Raw genomic sequence first — 15,052 nt, 5'->3', positions numbered from 1 at the left:
ATCCTACTGTACACACCAACTCCAAATTGTAAAATAGAACATGGGAAGAAATGGTCGTATGTCTCTCTATTTTGTCCGTAAATGTATATTGTTGTGCCTTTCAGGTGCAGATATGCTGTTCAACAGAAAGAAGGAGACTGTGATGATCTAACATTTTCAAACGCATGCCTGGAACTGACATAACATTCAAAATAACAGGCACCCTAAACGAAAGATGCATACACTTCAGTTACAATGTTATTTTATTGTTATAAATGTGTTTTATTTTAATAAAATTAAACAGAAGTTGGAATTATTAAAAAATAGACCTAAATGATTAAAAGTGTGACATACTCAGTGAGGCCAAGGTTCTTCCATTTCTCAGATGGTTCATATTTTTGTTTGCTTCTTGCAAGAAACTGCTTTGCCTTTTCGCTCTCCAGTTTCTGTAAATACTCAATGGACCTCTCAGTTTTGCTAGGTTCCTCCACATCAATTGCTTCTGTGTACGGTGTCTCTTCAGATACATCTGGTTCTTCATGAAATTTAAAATCCTAAAAGAAAATATAATAGAAAAATTGACAAATGCTTATAAAGCACGATTATGTGAGTGTTATACCATTACAGATATGAAATTGCACTTCCATCTAATATCATCCATTTCCACCAACAGTTGCATGCATTTAATATAGTATCCCAAACATTTTACCTATAAATATATCATCACTAGTGTGAATCAATTAGTGCAACGAGGAAAAACACTGTAAAAATATTTCAATTCTACTACAAGTTCAAGTTCAAGTTCAGAAATTTGTATAGCGCACTACTCACCCTGAGGGTCTCAAGGCGCTTGAGGCAGGGGGGGGTACTTTACTTATCGAATATCCAAGTTTTTAGTTGCTTTCTGAAGGACAGGTGGTTCTGTGTGAGGCGGAGGTGGGTGGGGAGAGAATTCCAGGTTTTGGCCGCTAAGTAGGAGAAGGATCTTCCCCCATGGTGGATCTATGGATGCGCGGAATTGCGGCGAGGGCTTGATTGGATGATCGTAGTTGGCGGGTGGGGGTGTAGAAGGACAGTCGCGTGTTGAGGCATTCGGGTCCTAGGTCATAGAGGGCTTTGTGTGCGTGGGTGAGGAGACGGAACGTTATTCTCTTGTTGACGGGGAGCCAGTGGAGGTCTTTCAGGTGACCGGAAATGTGAGCTTGGCGAGGGATGTCCAGTATGAGTCTGGCTGAGGCGTTTTGGATGCGTTGGAGTTTTTTGTGTAGTTTGGCTGTGGTTCCGGCGTAAAGGGTATTTCCGTAATCCAGTCGGCTTGTGACCAGTGAGTGGGTGACTGTCTTTCTTGTTTCGGTGGGGATCCAACGGAAGATTTTTTTGAGCATGCGTAGGATGTTAAAGCATGATGATGAGACGGCATTGACTTGTCTGGTCATCGAGAGGGAGGAGTCCAGGATAAAGCCCAGGTTACGAGCGTGATCCGTAGGAATGGGTGCTGTTTCCAGGGCCGGTGGCCACCATGAGTCGTCCCAGGCAGAGGGGGATGACCCTAAGATGAGGACTTCCGTTTTATCCGAGTTTATTTTTAAGCGGCTGTTCTTCATCCATTCGGCTACTTCTTTCATTCCTTCGTGTAAGTTGGTTTTGGCGGTGTTTGGGTCTTTGGTGAGGGAGAGGATCATCTGGGTGTCGTCTGCGTAGGAGATGATGTTGAGGTTGAGTTGGCGCGCGATGGATGCGAGGGGACTCATGTAAACGTTGAAGAGGGTGGGACTGAGTGATGATCCTTGTGGTACGCCACAGATGACTTTGGTGGCCTCTGATTTGAATGGGGGGAGGCGGACTCTCTGGGTTCTTCCGGCGAGGAACGAGATGATCCAGTCCAGTGCTTTTCTTGTATTCCGACGTTGCTGAGGCGTTGTATGAGGGTGCTGTGACAGACTGTGTCGAAGGCTGCGGAGAGGTCAAGTAGGATGAGAGCAGCTGTTTCTCCGTTGTCCAGTAGCGTTCGAATGTCCTCTGTAGCTGCGATGAGGATGGTTTCGGTGCTGTGTTTGGCTCGGAAGCCGGACTGTGAGGGGTCGAGGGATTTGTTGGATTCAAGGAAGGCGGCGAGCTGACTGTTGACGGCTTTCTCAATGACTTTGGCAGGGAATGGGAGGAGCGAGATGGGGCGGTAGTTCTTAAGTTCAGAGGGGTCTGCTGTGGGTTTCTTCAGAAGGGCGCTGAGTTCGGCATATTTCCAGCTTTCCGGGAAGGTAGCAGAGTTGAAGGAACAGTTGATGACATCGCGGAGATGGGGTGCGATGATGGAGTCTGCTTTGTTGAAAATGTGATGGGGACAAGGGTCGGTTGGCGATCCTGAGTGGATGGAGTTCATTAGGCGGATGGTGTCTTCAGTGGTGATTGGGTTCCAGGCGCAAAGGTTGTTAGAGTGCTGCTTTGGTTCAGAGGTGGGTGGAGTGGACTGGTCTTCGGACTGGTTTTCAAAGCTGTTATGTATGTCGTCGATTTTGTTGTGGAAGAATGAGGATAGACAGTCGCAGAGGTCTTGGGAGGGAGTGATGTCGTTGGTGCCGGCGGTGGGGTTGGTAAATTCTTTGACGATGTTGAATAGTTCCTTGCTGTTTTGGGCGTTGTTGTCAAGTCGATCTTTGAATGATAATTTCTTTGTGGATCGGATCAGTTGGTGGTGTTTGCGAGTGGCGTTCTTGAAGGTGGCCAGGTTGTCAGTGGTAGGGTTTTTTCTCCAGGCTTTCTCGAGGGTGCGACAGAACTTCTTGGATTTCTTAAGGATTTGATGATTTTTCAAGGGTGCCAGTTCGTCGGCGCTGAGGGTGATCCATTGTGTGAGGTTGGTGGCTGCTTGGTTTGGGTCCGATGATTTGGCAGGAGGGTTCTGGTGAAGCGATGTGAAGAGCTGGTCGGTGGTAATTTTGTTCCAGTTTCTTCGGGGAATGGGTTGTGGGGGGTTGTGGGTTGTGGTCTTTTTGAAGTTGAAGTGAACGCAGCTGTGGTCCGTCCAGTGGAGAGTTGTGGTGTGATTGAAGGAGATGTGTTTGCTGGAGGTGAAGATTGGGTCGAGCGTGTGCCCGGCAAAGTGGGTGGGGGTGTCAACAAGTTGTTTGAGTCCGAGATTGGCCAGGTTGTCCAGAAGGGTGGTGGTGTTGTTGTCGTTTTTCTTTTCCAGGTGGAAGTTCAGGCCTCCCAGTAGAATGTAGTTCTCGGAGGGGAGGGCATGTGGGCTGATGAAGTCAGTGATGTCTTCGCTGAATTGTGTGCGGGGTCCTGGTGGTCTGTAAATGAGGGTGCCTCGGAGTGTGGTCTTGGGGTCGGTGTGGATCTGGAAGTGAAGGTGTTCAGCGGTAGCGAGGTTATCGTCGGAACTGGTCGTGATGCGGATGGTGTTCTTATGGACGATGGCTATGCCTCCTCCTGTTTGGTTGATGCGGTCCTTTCGAATTATCTTGTAGCCGTCCGGGATAGCTATGGCGATGTCGGGTGCTGAAGAGGCGCTACTGACCTACAATGCATCTGTCTATTGCCTCAAGCCACATAACGTAACATTTCAATGGCGACCAACATCGGTTTAACCTGATTGACCACAATTAACCGCCTACAGTAAGCAAGTGAATTGAAATTTGGGAATCTATGAATATGGAACAACATAGTTCTAGACTTCCAGTCATGCTGTAGTAAAAATAGTATAAGGTTAACTTTGCATTCGTTCAATGTATGTATATATAAAAGAGCTGTGCAGGGCGATACCAATGTTCAACAAGCATTGGCATTGTCAATAGGTCTTGCTTTTGGGACCTTATAAGTATTTAGTTATGGAGCACAATATCCTTGGTGCAACAACATCAACTGTTGCATGGCTAAACACTTATAAGGTCCCAAAGGCGAGACCTATTGGCTATGCCAATGCTTTGTTTTTTTTTTACCAATTAGGCTCTGGCGTCATGCACAGGTTGATGCGGTCCTTTCGAATTATCTTGTAGCCGTCCGGGATAGCTATGGCGATGTCGGGTGCTGAAGAGGCGCTACTGACCTACAATGCATCTGTCTATTGCCTCAAGCTACATAACGTAACATTTCAATGGCGACCAACATCGGTTTAACCTGATTGACCACAATTAACCGCCTACAGTAAGCAAGTGAATTGAAATTTGGGAATCTATGAATATGGAACAACATAGTTCTAGACTTCCAGTCATGCTGTAGTAAAAATAGTATAAGGTTAACTTTGCATTCGTTCAATGTATGTATATATAAAAGAGCTGTGCAGGGCGATACCAATGTTCAACAAGCATTGGCATTGCCAATAGGTCTTGCTTTTGGGACCTTATAAGTATTTAGTTATGGAGCACAATATCCTTGGTGCAACAACATCAACTGTTGCATGGCTAAACACTTATAAGGTCCCAAAGGCGATACCTATTGGCTATGCCAGTGCTTTTTTTTTTTTTTTACCAATTAGGCTCTGGCGTCATGCACAGGCTCGCCTCCGAGGTAACTTCTCTCATGCACTTTCTGGGGCTGAGCAGGCAATGTGTGAATCATTGTGCTTGAGGGATGTGCTATCTCTTTTTTGAAAGCATCACCGTCCACCAATGTAACTGCTGTATTTTCTGCTCAACAAGATCACCCTGAAACCTTTGGGAAGCTGGGAAGCTGAGGCAGGAGTTGGCTAGTGCATCCATGACAAAGCCCAGCTAGATGGAAGACCAATTAAAGACACCAAAGATTAAAAGAATTGCCTTATGGAGGCTGGCACCTCGGGGGGGGGCCGGGGGGGGGGGGGGGTGGAGGATGCTGTCCCGCCAAACCCATCTTGTCTCCTCGTAAGGGGGAGGGGTAATGTAAGGTGTTAAAGAGCAGAGGAGGTGAGGGTTAGCTCGTACGCAGTTATTATTTGGAGCCACTTTATCCCCAAGAAGGACAAGATCACTTTTCAACAAACAGTGTGTCTGGAACACTACATCGGTGTCTTAAAGCAGCCTGTGTGTATAAAGAGTAGAGTCCTCTGTAAGAATGACTGGATGCAGGAGATCTTGTAAGCTTCCTAAATATAGAACCCTCTACCCACCTCTTTACCTTGAGTCGGTGGTCACTGCCAACCCCGCTGCTTTCTGCAGTGCCTGGCTGTCTCGGATGTACGTTGTTACCACGCGATGTATTACATCGCGGTACTTTACAACGCGTCTTTTACAACGCAAGTCGTTACCACGACTTGCGCTGTAAGGGTGCTGGACTTAGGAATAGTTAAATTTACTATTCCAACACCAGCCTAAGTACAGTAGGGAAGGTGTTGGAATGGTAAATCTACTATTCCTTAGCCTAGAGCGCCCTCCAGCGCAAGTCGTGGTTACGACTTGCGTTGTAAAAGACGCGTCGTAACTGCACTGCGGGGTAACATCCGCGTTGAAAAGCATGTTTCCCGGCTGTCTCTGAAGGGAATGCATAGATAGATGGATAATGAGGGGCTCAGAAGACCTGAAGTCGGCGTCTTGCACTGTACACAACGTTCTCCTCGAGGCTCATTTCTCTGAGGGGGTGGCGTAAAACCAGCATCAATGAGAATTACGTTTGGTGTTAAAATCCTTGGAGAAAAGTGAGGGGAAGGAACATTTCTTGAGTAAATGAGCCCTTTGGGGGCTGTAGCAGTGTCCCGCTTCATTACTCTGCATATTGGTTCGTGGTTGTACTGTGCTCAACAACAAAAACTGTATAGAACACAAAGAGCGCTGGGAGGGGGGAGAAGAGAAGATGCAGAAGAAGCGACAGAATAGGGGAGAAGATGAGAGGAGTTTGGTAAAGCAGGGAGGGAGGATGGCACAGCAGTGAGGAGAGCCAGTGCAGAGGTGGAAAAGAGGGATGGGAGTAAGCAAAGAATGGACAGATGGGGGGCCGGCATAAGAGGGCAGTGGACTCACCGATAATTGCACAGGTAGTGTGAAGAAATCAAGTGGAAAGAGGAGGCAATGGGTATTAGGACTGCAGAGAGAGGGGAGAAGGAGGAAAGAAAAAATAGTGAAAAGACCAGGGAACATGGATGAAGAATTCAAAGATGGGGACTGCAGTGGGAGAGAGAGGTGGAGGGAGTTGTGTGCGCGCAAAAGTGAAAGCAGGCTGGCGAGTGGTGTGCGATGTGCGCGCACCATGATGAGAGAGGAAAGCCGGATGGCGCCTCTGCTCATCATTGTGCGCATAACCGCATGCTCTATGCCAGACAAAAAACCTGTGGTCGGCTTTTTAAAGCCCACACACTGAATGTCTCGCCATAGCAGCGCATGCGCTGGCTCAGGCGAGACCTAAAAAGCAACTGAGTAATGGTGCCAGCTACAGACCAAACATTTTATCGAACTATTTAAGATTAAGAATCCTGTCCAAAGTGGTTGTTTTCCCTGCCTAGAGAGAGGCAAAGTGCTCAGAATCAATCAATCAATTAGGGGGATTATAAGCGCACTACTCACCTGTGAGGGTCTCAAGGCGCTGGGGGCAGGGTTGGGGGGGTCAGCAGGTCTGTTATATTCGAAGAGCCAGGTCTTAAGAGCCTTCCTGAAGGTGTTCGGAGAGGTGGCCCGTCTGATGTATGTGCGGAGCTCGCTCCAGATTTTGGTCATGATGTAGGAGAAGGATCTTCCCCCTGCTCTGGCTCTGCGGATGCGCAGGATTTTGGCGAGGAGGAGCTTGGTGGAGCGGAGGTTTCGTTTGGGTACGTGGAGGGTGATTCTGTCATTGAGGTATTGGGGTGCGGTGTTGTGTAGGCATTTGTAGGCGTAGGTGAGTATCTTGAAGGTGACTCTTTTTTCGACGGGGAGCCAGTGGAGATTGTGTAGGTGTTGGCTGATGTGTTCGTTGTCATGAACCAAATGTTTTTTTATATTTACCTCTGAAACTCCTATTTCCACTGTGAAGGTGACTAATGCAGTGAGTCAATGTAGGAGCTAGGTGGGTTCAATTCACACGCATACAGCCTCTCATCCTTCTGAAGTCGATAAAATAGGTACCATTGAGTTGGGTAACAATAAACATCTATTATTCAGCGCCAATATACCCTTTGGTGAACGTTCACTTTACAAATACTCGTTAGGTTATGTAATGCAACAGGTGCTATGGAGAAACAGAAATAAAAAAATAGAAAACAGTAATGTAAAATCTGAGCTGAAAACCATCACGCAAACTCATTGGATATTACCACTCGCTGTATACAACCATGTCTGAAATGGTAACGCTTAATAGTGTGCTAGTGTTTTTATCCCACGCTATTCTGAAATTGTTTTTTTTTTTTTAGCTTTCACAAGATCTTACGAAATGCTGTTCTATGCACTCACTAATGTAATGCAGAATTTGTTTTTTTTCTGTTTCCTCTTTGTCCTATTATGATCTCACCTCTGATTCAAGAAAATGTCTTCCACTGCAAAATTTCTGCCTCCAACAATGTTTTTTCTCGTTAAGATTTTGAACTTTACTATCACATCATACCACCATTTCTATCCTCTAGTGTACACAGAGTCCTAAGCCTCCCCTACGACAGGTCATGTAGTTTACAATATACATCAGTTTGGGTAGCCACTGTATACACACTGTATTTATCTTTCTGGAGATCAAGCATCTAAAAGTGGATGTGATCCATACCCTTGTTCTTTTAAGCCTGCATTGACACCGAGATTGCGACTTCCTACGTCCTAAATGCAACATTGTAAACACAGTTAGCAGCAATTACGATCACATGAGCGTATTTCATTTTAGAATGTGCCATGTAGTGCTTGATGTTTGCATTATCGCAATTGCCTTTGTTTGCCACAAGCCACAGCTGCTGCCACCAATGACCTATGGTGATGGATTAAACCCAGATCAGTTGACTGGGGGTGAGCGCTTGTATTGTCAACGCTCCGTCCATCATTTCCTTTGGTTTTACCAATGACCTATGGCACATGTTTTTGTTTGCCTTTTTTAACACGCATTGTTCAACGCTCACTGGACATGGCACTCCAGTGTCAGCAGCAATTACGATCATTTAAACGCATTCAACTACAGACTCTGCCAGAGCTGTGGAGATGGCAAGCATATGCTGTGGAGAACTTTTTGTTTAAATGAGCATTTATTCCTTTACAGGTACCGTTCTGCAGTGATAAATATCAAATTAGCATTTCAGTGAGAATAGACTAACACACAATAGGGGGACCGTTAAATCTCAACAATCACTTAAGATCAGAATTTGCGTATAAATAAAGGCACAATTAAGAAGACATTAGACCCTACCATATGTCTCCAAACATTGCCTATACAGGAATCATCTAGACAGCGAGACTATGTTTGTATTTTAAAATAAAAAAGACATCCTCTATGCTCCTCTGCTTTCTTGTACCCTACTTAATTTAATTCTTACCTGATGAATTATTACAGCTAAAAAGATGAGCCTGCCACATAGAAGTGAGCCTTCATAATTTCTCCTTAAACATGGAAGCTATTGACATACCAAATACAAATTATAATTTTTTAGGTGACAAAGAATTACAACTACTTGTTCCTTTTCTACAAATATATTGTGAGACTACAAAAGTAGCCCTCCTCCATTTGAGACCTGTGGGACCTGAATCCATATATCACAGGGTAAGTGACTGCACAAAATACACATGCCCACTTTTGTAACATATGTGTGTAGTCTGTTTTGTTTGTCATGTTTGTATACTGGAATAGACTAGCCAATGAGAATGTGATGACAAAAAAATTAACTGTGTTCGAAATGACGGAAAAGTGTAAGACCACTATCCATTAATCCTCTACTACTTGACTCCACTGTACTGAACTGATTGGTAAGGTGAGACTTATTCTTACTTAGGCACGGACTTAAGAAAAACATTGATATATTTGGGATCCTAGTTACCTTGAAGAAGATCAAGACCCTTTCCAAGCTATGAAAGGGGCCAAAACATGTTGGTAAGAAAGATGACCAAGTCATGATATCTCCAGACATATCCAAGCTATTGTTTTTAACCCTGTCCGACATACCCATTAAATAAAGAGATACTCTTGGGTTTACATCTAGTCAGTTTTACTGTACTATCAATTATGTCTAGGATACTGGCTCTCTTCAAGTACATATAATGCTTTTGCTACTACCTTATTACTGGCTTGTATTGATATTGTTTTGAAGCCATGTGCTAGGATTTGAATTCCTCTCTCTTAATGTGATAGTTATATGCTCGCTAAAGCTCCTCACCTTTGAAGTTTGCGTTGTTAAGGCAATCTCTGAATCTCTGCTTTACTATATATTCATATATATATATATATATATATTCACTGAAAACAACACAGGTTTCAGGGACGTTGTAGTTACAAATTAGTATTTAAAAAACCTTAGATATTCCCTAAAATAACCACAGGTTACAGGAACGTTATAGTTAGGGTGACATTTCACTCATACAAAACAATAGAAATTCAGCAGTTATTGTTAGCTGAGCTAACTATAACTTGGACCCCCACAACGCACTGCAGATGCAGTCACATATTACATCATTCATTACATGGTCAGTGACATCAATGATAACATCACTGATAACATCTCCAATCCATGAGGCCTTCCCATGGCTTTGCTGTATTACTTAGTCACTTTATTGTTTTTCAATATGATGCCTCTAAGATCCTCTTATTAAGTAATCTTAAAACATTATTCATCACCAACAAAGTTACATTGGATCCAAGCTGCCAAACACAGAACCCTCTCCCAGATATTCTAACCCACACCTCTTTCTTTCATAGTCAAAGATAAGATATTATTGTCTGCTTCATTTGCAAATAGGCATACCTCACTTGACCAGCTCCTTCCAAATATTATTTGTAAACAGAATGACCAAAGGCCCATTTTAATTCATCCCTACTGTGCCCCACATGACACCTTTACTTCCGAACAGCTGCGTTAACAACATTTATAAGAACTCTCTATTGTCTACTGCTGGAGAGTTCCTAATGCAAATAAGAACAAAATGATAACTTTGGTGAAGTCTAAGAATATTCCTGTCATAAAGTCAAAGAACTCAATTAAAATTATATGGCATGATATTCTCATTCTTTACCCATGTTGGTGTGCTTGACCTGTGGAAGTTGGTAGTTGGGAGAAATAGTTAACCATAATATTGTAACTAAGGACAAAAGTGTTTTGTTGATGTCACATTGTATGTGCACTCACCGAAACAAATATCTGCATAATTTCTGGATACATCTCTGGACCAGATTTGCCACTTCATACATTTCTGGTCTGTGTACACAGCCAACTAAGTGGGCCATCCCAGACGGCTACAAAATCATCCACAAGGACCGTTCCACCCAACCAGGTGTAGGCATCACCATCCCGGGACCAGCCCCCGCCCCGCCCAGACCCCGCACCCTGCTGATCGAATTCCTTGTTGACTTCATCGCACACCACACTCTCCTCTCCACGGACTAAATCCTCCTCGGAGACCTAAATTTCCACTTGGAGAACCTCGACAACCACAATACATCATCCCTACTGGAGAGCCCATGCAACCAAGCAACTCGTCACCTCTCCCACGCACTCAGCAGGACATACACTCGACCCCATCTTCTCTGCAAGCAGCAGCATCTACTTTAGCCACACCTCCAAACTACAGTGGACCAACCCCCACTGCCTCCATTTCTCTTTCACCAAACCCACTGTATACCAGCACTCCCACCGACACCCATGCAGAAGCTGGAACAAGGTCACCCGAAGATGAACTCACAACTGCCCCCACTGGAACGCCACCACCAACACCCACAGATGTCAAAGCCTCTGCAAGCAACCTTCACTCATGGATCTCACACTACACCAACACATTAGCCTCTGTCAGGAAACCCTCAGGCAAGCAACCCTCCAAGAAAGCCAGCTGTGTCTCTCCAAGAGTCCAGGCACACCTGCAGACGGCTCAAAAAAAGGTGGAGAAGAAGCAAGGCCTAGGCAGACCACACAACCTTCAAAACCGCAGTCACCATACACCACCACCTCTTCAAATCTACCAAGAAAACAGCAATACAAGAACGCATCAATGCCAACACATACAAAAGAAAATTACTCTTCATCGTGGTCAAAGAGTTCGCCAAAAAAGCCACGGAGATGACAGACATCCCCCCTCCCAAAACCTCTGAAACAACCTCACCACCTTCTTCCACTGCAAGATCAAGGTGATCTACAACAGGTTCACTAACCAAAACCCACCAACCCCAAGTGAGACCACTGCACCCAACAGACCCAGACCCCAGCACACCCTATTCAACTGGACCTCCCTCACCACTGACGTTATTCTCAAGTTCATGAAGAACATCGCACCCGAACTCTGCCACAAAATCAACTGCTCCATCAAATCTACCACCTTCCTTGAAGACTGGAAACATGCCGAGAACAACCCCCTAACGAGGAATCATCTACCAACCCAATGGAACTCAAGAACTACAGATCCATCTCCCTACTCCCCTTCCTAGCCAACGTCATCGAGAAGGCCATCAACACCCAATTCTCTGAGTTCCTTCTCTCAAACAACATCCTGGACCTCTCCCAATCTGGATCCAGAAGCAACTACAATACAGATACAGCTCTCCTCACCCCCACAGACAACATCTGCATCCTCCTCGACAGAGGCGAAACTGCAACCCTCATCCTCCAGACCCTCTGGTGGCAAATTTGCGAGCTAACCCAGAGATATCAGGCTTTTTATTAAGACACTTATCCACATAGTTAAACTATATGTGTATTTCAAATGTATTCTGACTCTTCTATGTTATAAAGCAAATACAAGGAGATGATGGACGGAGCGGCGAAACTTTTCAGACACTCACCCCCAGACACAGATCTAGGTTTATTCCATCATCGTTCTTTAGCTCACTTCACCACCTCAGTTCAGACACAGTTATACGCAAATCAGTCTTGACCTGTGCCTCATGGGAACCGTCCAACCCAAACAGCCAAGCCAGGGCTTCCTTGAACCGGAAACAAGCATCCTGGGACCGGTTTTGGGGTAACAACCCTCATGAGACAGGCTAGCTTGAATCCAGTTATTATAAACAGTTGGTTCATTCGGGTAAACTATATTTCTTTACTTATCTCATATTAGCACACAATATTATTCATTCATTGTTGACTGAAAAAATCAGAGCGCAATTGTTAATGAAAAAAGAGAGATGAGAATCCAAACCATCTGCGATATTGCAAGATATTTTATAAATTATGTTCATTTATAAATTTTCCATTCTTAAACGTACAAGAAGTAAAAAGGCTGTAAATTCTGTACAGTGGTGGGCAATTTGTGACAGTTGGTGCTCGGTGCAATTGGTGCAAGTACAATATACACTATATACAATGACGGTTTCCAGTATTGGTGAGGAAAAGGAAGGGAGAAGGGGAGGGATGTGACCAATGTTTATATCTTAACTAATGTTTTCTGTACACTACAAGCATCAGTATTAAGTACAGAATCCTTAGAGAATTGGTCCACTGGGATATTATGTCGACGTTTCAACCCTATGGTAGCGCACTTGGGGCGTCTATGCAGGTCTTCTTCAGGACTGTGCGGGGTAGGTGGGGGTGGGAGTCAGCCTAGTGATTTAAAAGAGAACTTTCAGGTTGGATTCTCTAATTCAGTAAAGCCTAAAAGATTACCTAACATTCACGCAACTCACCTCCTAGTGAGCCCAGCCGGGCTAACCTGTGGAGATTGTTGAACTGCAATGTCGAGTTCAATTACAGGACAAAGAAACCTGATTAGTGCTTCTTAATGTGGTCATATTGTAAGGCATAAATTAATGAATTAATATGATCCGCCAGATGTCACCTCCATAGCGCTTACCTCTCATTGGTGCCTACATGTTTGCCCACAAGAGTTCAAGGTCCTGAAGGAATTATGTTGGTCTTCCACCTATAACTGTTCATCATAAGTGTGGATCATGCACGGTCTGTGACCTGTGTCAGGAGGGAATTGATTTCACAGATGAAAACAGGACTTATAAACTGTCAGACTTTACGAACTGCAATAACACCAATTTGATATATGCTATCCTGTGTCCCTGCGCCAAAATCTATGTGGGCCAAACCACGCAAAAAGTCAAAACACGCATCTTACAGCATATGAGCCGGGTAAGGAAGATGTAAAACACTAGGGGCCCCTCTGGTGGAACACTTTCCCACACATAACCTTACACCTAATGTCATGAAATGGTGGGTTTTTAGAAAAGATACACAGAAATCCAAGGGGAGGCTCCATCACACACTCCATGAACTATAAGGAATGTCGATGGATACATTCCCTAAACGCACTACAGAATGGGCTGAATGAGATTGAGGAAACCAGCAGACAAATGGGACAGTTGTAACCAAGACCTCTTTACAATGCATATATTAGTTCCATCTGCAAGCATAGTGGGCTCACTATTATTGCAGGTTACTGATTTCCGATCTTAGGGGTTCAAATGTAAAATGAATGTCTGTCACAAATATGATATATAATACATGACTGCCAAACTATGTTTGCTTCCAGTAAATACCACTGCAGGTTCATAATGTATGTATGTTCCTTCCTTTTCAGAACGTGACAAATATAATCGAATCAGTGTTTTTAGCAACATGCGGGATGTAAAACATATTAATGTGAAACAATTTCTATATCTTTAAAATAATGCTGTGTATGTAAAATGTATGAATACCCTTCCCCTGCTAGTCCCACAATGCTGGGCATTAAATGTACAACTGTCCTTCCCTTGCCATAATGTGACCATCAAAGCAATAGTCATCACAGCATGCGTGGGCTTGCACAAAGATTAATAACAAACGGGGAGGACGCCGGCGACAGCAGGACCTCCGTCTACATTGCCACACATCATGAGGATTATTGATGTAACCTTTCTTTGCAAAGATCTCTTCTTAAATCCACATAATTCCCCGATTTGCCGACTTGTTCCGAGAAACAGAATGGCAGATTGGTTGCTTAGCAACACCTGACGCGCCCACGCCGTCAACGTCCTCGCGCTCGTCTTTTCTGGATGTATCCAGTTGTAATTGACGAAGCGATCATTGTTACTGGAAAGCCTCGCCGGGTCGGAGCATTTCGCCGCCGGTTAGCAGCATTTATCTGGGAAAATTGAAAATAATATCGCTGGCCCACCGGAGCTGGAATAAAGGTGAGACGCTCTCCGCTTTGACCCGCATCAGAGTTTCTTGACTGTTCTGTAACAGTCCAGCATATTGAGTTATACCGTATATCCTTTCCCTTCAGTTATAGCCAGGAAACGGGCGCAGCAGACCATTCAGACCAGCAAGAAGTCTGCAGGATCTTGAACTCTCATGGGCAAACATATAGGCACCATTGAGAGGTAAGAGCTATGGAGGTGACATCTGGCGGATCATATTAATTCATTAATTTATGCCTTACAATATGACCACATTAAGAAGCACTAATCAGGCTTCTTTCTCCTGAAATAGAACTCGGCATTGCAGTACAACAATCTCCACACGTTAGCCCGGCTGGGCTCACTAGGAGGTGAGCTGCGTGAATGTTGGGTAATCTTGGGCCTTACTGAATTAGAGAATCCAACCTGATAGTTCTCTTTTAAATCACTAGGCTGCCTCCCACCCCACCTACCCTGCACAGTCCTGAAGAATAACCGCATAGAAGCCCCAAGTGCTCTACCACAGGGTTGAAACGTCGACAAAATATCCCAGTGGACCAATTCTCTAAGGATTCTGTACTTAATACTGATGCTTTTAGTGTACAGAAAAGATTGGTTAAGATATAAACATTGGTCACATCCCTCCCCTTCTCCCTTCCTTTTCCTCACCAATACTGGAAACCATTATTGTACATAGTGTATATTGGACTTGCACCAATTGCACCGAGCACCAACTGTCACAAATTTCACAACTTGCCCACCACTGTACAGAATTGACAGCCTTTTTAATTATTGTACGTTTAAGAATGAAAAATGTAAAATGAACATAATTTATAAAATACCTTGCAATATCGCAGATGGTTTGGATTCTCATCTCTCTTTTTTCATTAACAATTGCGCTCTGATTTTTTCA

General features: G+C 44.3%; 1 protein-coding gene and 1 long non-coding RNA gene across 3 annotated transcripts in view; one reads left to right on the top strand and one right to left on the bottom strand.

Moving 5' to 3' along the window:
• Positions 1–15,052, bottom strand: part of ODAD2 (outer dynein arm docking complex subunit 2) — a 1,353,572-nt gene that overhangs the window by 738,524 nt on the left and 599,996 nt on the right. For both annotated transcript variants that reach the window (XM_078663397.1, XM_078663398.1), the window contains one exon: positions 334–533. In XM_078663397.1, coding sequence (XP_078519523.1) covers positions 334–533 — 200 coding nt within the window. The remainder of the gene's footprint in view (positions 1–333; positions 534–15,052) is intronic.
• Positions 14,034–15,052, top strand: part of LOC144784535 (uncharacterized) — a 67,370-nt gene continuing 66,351 nt past the window's right edge. The window contains exons 1-2 of the long non-coding RNA XR_013601672.1: positions 14,034–14,151; positions 14,247–14,343. This is a non-coding gene — a long non-coding RNA (uncharacterized LOC144784535). The remainder of the gene's footprint in view (positions 14,152–14,246; positions 14,344–15,052) is intronic.

The sequence above is a fragment of the Lissotriton helveticus genome, chromosome 10, assembly GCF_964261635.1.
Source record: "Lissotriton helveticus chromosome 10, aLisHel1.1, whole genome shotgun sequence".
Lineage (NCBI taxonomy): Eukaryota > Metazoa > Chordata > Amphibia > Caudata > Salamandridae > Lissotriton > Lissotriton helveticus.
The sequence above is the reverse complement of the archived record's forward strand: the minus strand, read 5'-3'. Positions and strand labels throughout refer to the sequence as shown.